This window comes from Apteryx rowi, unplaced genomic scaffold, assembly GCF_003343035.1.
Source record: "Apteryx rowi isolate R43461 unplaced genomic scaffold, aptRow1 scaffold_47, whole genome shotgun sequence".
Taxonomy (NCBI): domain Eukaryota; kingdom Metazoa; phylum Chordata; class Aves; order Apterygiformes; family Apterygidae; genus Apteryx; species Apteryx rowi.
In genome coordinates, this window is record NW_020450727.1 from 540,894 (window position 1) to 547,534 (window position 6,641).

Consider the following 6,641-nt stretch of genomic DNA (forward strand, 5'->3'; position numbering starts at 1 on the left):
AGCGCGGCCCCAGCCGTGCCTGCGCTGAGCAGCCGGCGGTCGCCGCGCCGTGCGCCTCTGAGCTCTGGGCTAAGTGAAGGCAGGACCCTCCACGGGGTGAAGATGTGCCAGAAGAGTTCAGGAGAGTTGCGTGTCCCCCCTGCCTCTCCTATAGCTCCTGCATCAGTGTCCTCGATTTTCCTTTCCTAGGCAAGCCTATGAGTTTTAACAGCACCGATTTTTGCCTGGGGAGGAGCTCTCTTGCTTCTTTTTTCTTAATATTTTCCCCTTTAGGTGGTTGGACTTCAGGTGTTTTGCAGATCACACCTCTTTCCAGTTGACACCAGCAGCCTGGTTCAAATTTTGCTGACGGCTACTGCAGCCCGGACCATCCTGTGACAAAACCAAACCCCAGACGTATTCAGCTGAAGCCAGGCTGAAACTTTGCAAACTCTACCTGGGAGAAGGCTAGAAACCCACATCGCTTTCCAAACCGGGTATTTCCACACTTACGAACCTCTCGGCAATCTAGTATTTTTTTCTGTTGCTTAACTGTGATCTAGTGCAGTTATTTGGTGTTTCATGGAAGCTTGTCATACATGCTCTCTGCAAAGAAATTATTCTAATAATCTTTTATGAAGCAAAAAGCGAGCACAAGTTTACTGTTTTACTCACGGTCTGTTGGTACGGTACATGCAACCTCCCATACCATACCTTCTTTCAGTGCTAAGAAAATAGTTTTAGCAACAACAGTATTAACTACCGTTTCTGACACTTGTTTCACTAGCGTTTCCACCCTTGCACTCCCCTGCTTGAAACTGATTGAAAGCTAATGGATTTAGATATACAGGCAGGAGATGGGTCAAAACACAGATAAACACTGGGAAATGCTGCCCTAAATTACATAGCTAAACCCATATAGTTGCAGAGCTGCAATGAATTCAGTGGTATACTGCCAATCACATGGAAGTGTTAATATATGCCAAAAATCTTCAGTGTGCACAACTCCTAAACTGGTATAATAGGTGGATATGCAATGGCAGGTGGTGTTATAGAATTGTTGTAGAATGAAGGAGAGAGGCTTGCTAATACAATATGCCAGTCCGTGCTGACAGGTGACGAGGGGTCAAGCTGTTAATGAAGGTCTGCTCTGCTGCGGCTGGAGGCTCAGAAGGTGGCTGCTTGGAAACCTCTTTCTTCCTCCAAGATGCTATATGAGCTGCTGCTTTTCAGGTTACTGCATGCATGCACGCACGCACGCTTCCAAATGCTCTATCTCCTAAAACACCGGGCAAAAAGCAAGAAAGATGCCACAAACCACAGCCTCATGGTTATTCATGCAACATCTTTGTGAAGGGAAAATTGTGCATCCAAGTCAGACTGAGCACTGGACAGAGCAGAGTACTACAGCCCATGCTGCAGGAGATCTGCTTCTCCCACGGATTGCTTTCAGCTACCCCCTGCAAGATGGAGATCTGTCAAAACTAATTTAGAACGTGCAAGACTCGCTGATTTAGCTCCTGCTTACACTGGCCTTTCATGCATTGCAATACGCTGCAGCACTGCAGCAGCTTCTCTTGTTCTGCAGTGCCACGTGACCTAAGACCTGCCAAGCTACATGTCCCCCTCACACCGCAGTGTGTGCGTGTGCGGCTCTAGYGGCACTGCCACGATCTAGTGGCAGTGAAGCCCTGCTGGAAGACAATGCTGAGGTGCAGTGCCCTGGCTGCTGCTCCATCTCACCCTGGGATGCAGGTGCACCACGCTCCAGGCAGCTGCGAGGCCCGAGTGCACCCTTGCTCACCCATGCCAGGGTCGTCAGTGCAAGTTGCCAGAAAGCACTTCCACTTAACATGTAGCTTATTAAGCAAATGTGTCTTATGTCTCCATTTTCCCTGTGTCATGCTCTAGTGCCCACTAAGGGGCAGGGAGAAGGCCCTAAAGGAGGGCAGCTGAAAAAAATCTGCATTTGTTTCCCTCTGAAGTAAATGCATGCTAAATATACTTTGAGATAATTATTTAAAAATAGTAAATTGGCTTAAATATGAAATTCCAAACAAAAGGAAAATGTTTGAATTGTAATGAACAATAAGCAGAAAATTACTGAACACAATATGGAAAAATAAGACAAAATTTTATGGCGTATTTTTCACTATGCAAATGAGTCAAATCATTTAAAAATTATCTTTAACAAAGAGATGCATGTAGCAGTTTTAAAACATTCACCTGCCTCAATTAGAGCAGTTTATTAAAAAAAATTTCTAGTAGTTAAACAAAATACTGTGCATGAACAGAAAGAGAGCACTCTTGATCAGACTAAAGAATTAAATCAGCCTAACTACTATCCAATACTTAAGATTTGGGAGAGCGGGTTTTTTTTTTTGTTACTTGGCTTTGTCTGCTTAAAATCCAACAATCAACCCACCTACCTTCCTGTGTTTCCCTCTCTAGTCAGTGGGAAGGGTTTTAAATGTCACATTCCAGTTGGGACTCATATATATATATATAAAAATTAATATATATATATATATAAATATGGACATCTCATACACCTTCCCTCCTGTCAGGCCTACTTTCAAAGGATAATCTTCTGATAATCTAGAACAGCCTCTGCTATTTTAATGTTTATTCTTGGAATACTGCTATTTATGACCCTGCTTGTAAGAGCATTGTGCAATTCAGTTATCAGCATAGCTGAATTCATTTTCTTAAGGTCAGTTGTCCTCTGTTGATATTACAGCTTGAACAATATTGAAAGGGAACCATCATAGCAATTTTCAGTATTTTGTTTTTCATGTCCTCTGAATTCAGTGCTACTACAAGATTTTCTGTGTCAGTAAAGGAATTTGGTAATCAATGGGAGGCAAATTTAATTTGAGAATTTTTGCTATCCTGCTAATTAATATCTCAGTAGTTTTATAGTGGGTGGGAAAGTCAGATTTTACCTGCACAGCTTTTTCCTACACTGTTAATTTCTCCCAACTTTCACAAAAAAAGGCCTTCCAGCACTTAAGACAGGTTTGTAAATGTATTTTTATTATGTTGCAGCAATCAAAATATATATGTACTACTGATTTCCCCCTCCCCCATATTAAATGAAAATGTAATACATTTTGCCCACAATGTGTTCTTGAATTGCTTTGGAATCTGTAAAGACCTTGACATAAAGAAACTGAAGCAACGGCACAATTAGAGACTGAAGGTGTTATTGTGCTGCACTTACATTGCAAATGAAGTCAGATGTCTTCGTTTAATCAAATATAGCCTCAAAAGTCTCTGGTTGTGAGTATTCAAAACAATAAACAAATATACACAGAAAACATCACAAACAGTAAATTGGTTATTTAAATACAACTGTATCCAACATAGCAGCTAAACACTGGACAATGTTTGAGGTCATCAGCACATCCACATGCTCTTCTAAATGACGTTTGGGGTCCTGAAATACAAAGTATGCCATGAGACAAATGACTACAACATATCACTGAAGGATTTCATGTATTTCAGTTCTATTTAAGATGACTGTGAATTAAGGAACATAGGCTAGTGAAGCTCCCAAGTTTTCCTTTCTAACTAACCTGGCAAATGACTGAATTTCCATGAATAAGATTTGATTAGTCCTTACTGTCATTCAGAGAAGTTGAGGATAGGTTTAGGAAGTAAATTTCTATCCAGCACCTGAAAAGAAACCATGACAGCTCTAAGTTTTACAGGACAGCACAAAACATTTGGAATGGTCTCCCCAGGGTTGGTAAAGCTCTTATTGATTTCAACTATCCAGAATTTCTCTGTCTGCCAGTGGTCTCCAATTTAAGAAGTCAGGTCCATTAAAACCAGAAAAAAAATATACAAGGTAAATTCAGAGTAAAAATTACTCTACTGGTATCAACCAGCTATTTCAATATGCTAAGTTTGGTATAATAATACTCTGTGATATTGCCAGTATGAATGCAACACGAATGCAAGAAAATTGCATACCAAAAACATTATCTAGTCTACAAAATATGAGAGCAAGTACAAAAAGCTCTTCAAAGCTATTCTGGATTAATATTTCAATTGATGTATTTACATAGGTATTTCCTGGGAGGGAAAAAAACAAAAACATGTGGAGCTGGAATTCATACTACTTAAATGTAAACCAAAATGTACACCACAAAAGTTTACAAGCTCATATAGTCATATAGTAAATTAATTTAATAAAGCCATATAAAATATTTTAATAAAATTTTAGATGAAATCCTGATACTATGCAGATCAATGAGTATTTTAGTATGCACCTCAGTGAGGCCAGTATTTTAATCCTAGTTCTGGTATGGTGCAACATGTTTTCGGATCTTGTATAAATTTGTATTCTAATCCTGTAAAGACTCAAACAATCTAACACATAGTCTTTGAATAGTCTTATTAACTGCAAGAAAATTAACATATTTATTTCCATCAAAAATGAAAAAAAAGCCTAATAATATATTCAAATGTTCTGTAAAACTGAATGCTAAGCCTAAACAACATTTTGGAAATACACATCCCCACACACTATTACTCAATCAACGTGGGCATTTTTGTGCATTTGCAAAGAATAATAAGATTATTTCTGGCTGTAAACTTAACCATAATTTTTTTTCAGAATTGCATTTAAGTAATTAATCTTCGATAAATACTGAAAAATTAACAGGCATGTTTCAGAAAAATCTCTAAATTTTATTGTTGCATTTGGAACTCTTCAATCAGAAAAAACTTTTAAAAAGAAAAAAGATCAAAATAAAGATTTTTTCCACATATGCGTAATGATTTAAATGACAAATGAAACTTAGGTTCTATTTGAGATGATGTCATAACCCTTAAAAATATAACCCTTCCTACCTACTTACATGTTTTATTATATATATATATTTATGTATATGTAGGTGTGCATAAGCACGCACACACACATATATATATAAATCTGTGTGTGTGTGTGTATATATATATATATATGTGTGTATAATACAGATTTTTTTTGGCCATTGTTCTGAATGCTACAGAAATACATGAGTGACTGAACAATACTACAGATACGTTTTGACATAGCTGCTAGAAGCTGACATATAAGAGCAATCCAGAGTCCTTTAAATTCTTCTAGTACTACTAACAATACAATAAGTGCTGGTCCTTTAAGGACTTATTGGATGTTTTTAAAGCTATTTCTTGTTTCCATTGCCATTCTTGAATTTTGAAGACAATCTCTTACCAATTTGATTTCTGTCCTCCTCTCCCCCACCACAGTACATTTCCTCAATGTTTAGATTAAAATCAAATGTAGAAATAGTTTTCTGTCAAGTTCTCTATAAGGATACTGTAGCCTGATATTGCAAAGAATAGATTGGATTGAGTAGGTGTTTTAAATTTCAGATATGGTCCTAAACTGTTTTTCTTCAACATCAGTTCAAAGCAATGCAGCTTATTTGCGTACGTGTGTACTGGAGCTAAGCATCCATCCACAGTGTGATCATGAACTAAGCATAGAGGTGAACTGGTTCTTTAGCCATGATAATTCACAAACCAACACCCTGCCTTTTTGTTTGTTTGTTTAAGTTTCCATAGTTTTGGCCTCTCCATAACACTAAAACAGACTTACATATTTTTGTCTCTCTCCTTGGGGGAGGGGGGGGGGAAGGAAAAACTACCATATCTGAATAGTATTCCTCAGCAAGTAATACAAATGCATGTAGAACATGACTTGCAGGTATTCTGCAGATAATCTAAAGTCAAAAGCTGATTGCTCCTGACACAACAATATTCAGCAAAAATAAATTAATTATTTGGAGAGTTGAGAATATCTTGTACATAGAACTAAAATCACCTAGGCACATGTAAGGAAATTAATATTTAGAATGAACCAAGCTTATCATTCCACCTCACTCTAATTCATTGCACCTCACCTGCTTGCCAACATTTTTTATTGCCAGCTGTTCAGGTGTCATCTTATCTTCTTCTTCAACAGCCTGTGAAAGAAACACAGAAAAGGTCAGTGTTTCAGAATTCATTTACTTTTTCCCCAAGCCACAAGATTCTTAAAATATAATTCTCTCTCTCTCTCTCTTTTCTCTCTCTCTCTCTCTCTCTCAAAAAAAAAAAAAAATCAAACAGCAACACATTTCAGAAAGTCAAAAGGAAAGGTACTTCAGCTTTTCAGCAGACATGGTTTTAATTACTAAGTGTTAGTGCAAAAGATCAAGGGGAATACTCATGAATGGTTTTATTGTCAGATAAGCAAGACGTATTCACCAAACTGTTTTAAGTAAAAGTCTTAAATGATGGGTATTGATAGTTAAAGCAGTAACACAAAAATCAAACATATTATTACCACGTTGTTCCAGCTATCGGAGGTTTGATCCTCAGTAAGTCTTTATGTACTCTTTAATTCGAGTTACCTATTTTAATATATTTTTATAATGTTCTGTTGTCTTCATATATAGTGTCTGTATAAAGTAAATCCACTTACTTACCTAGTAAATGCAATATTGATTTTTGTTGTTTTAAGAGCAAGAAGTTAAAAAAAAAGCACCTTTATAATATCAGGAATGATTGACACACTACTTAGAGTGCTTGTTGAGATCTAGAATTTATAAACAAATTTAAGTGCAAGTGCTAATATTAAAACAGTACAAATAACTCTGATTCCT

General features: G+C 37.3%; 1 protein-coding gene across 6 annotated transcripts in view; it reads right to left on the reverse strand.

The window, feature by feature from the left end:
* Window positions 1-2,994: 2,994 nt before the first annotated feature.
* Window positions 2,995-6,641, reverse strand: part of PSMD14 (proteasome 26S subunit, non-ATPase 14) — a 50,032-nt gene continuing 46,385 nt past the window's right edge. For 5 of the 6 annotated variants that reach the window (XM_026078033.1, XM_026078036.1, XM_026078034.1 and 2 more), the window contains 2 exons: window positions 5,898-5,960; window positions 2,995-3,418 (listed from right to left, as the gene is read on the reverse strand). In XM_026078033.1, the coding sequence (XP_025933818.1) occupies window positions 3,320-3,418; window positions 5,898-5,960 (162 nt within the window). In that variant the 3' untranslated portion in view covers window positions 2,995-3,319. Of the gene's footprint in view, window positions 3,419-3,557; window positions 3,658-5,897; window positions 5,961-6,641 lie in introns of all 6 variants that reach the window. The other variant, XM_026078037.1, reaches the window with a different exon arrangement.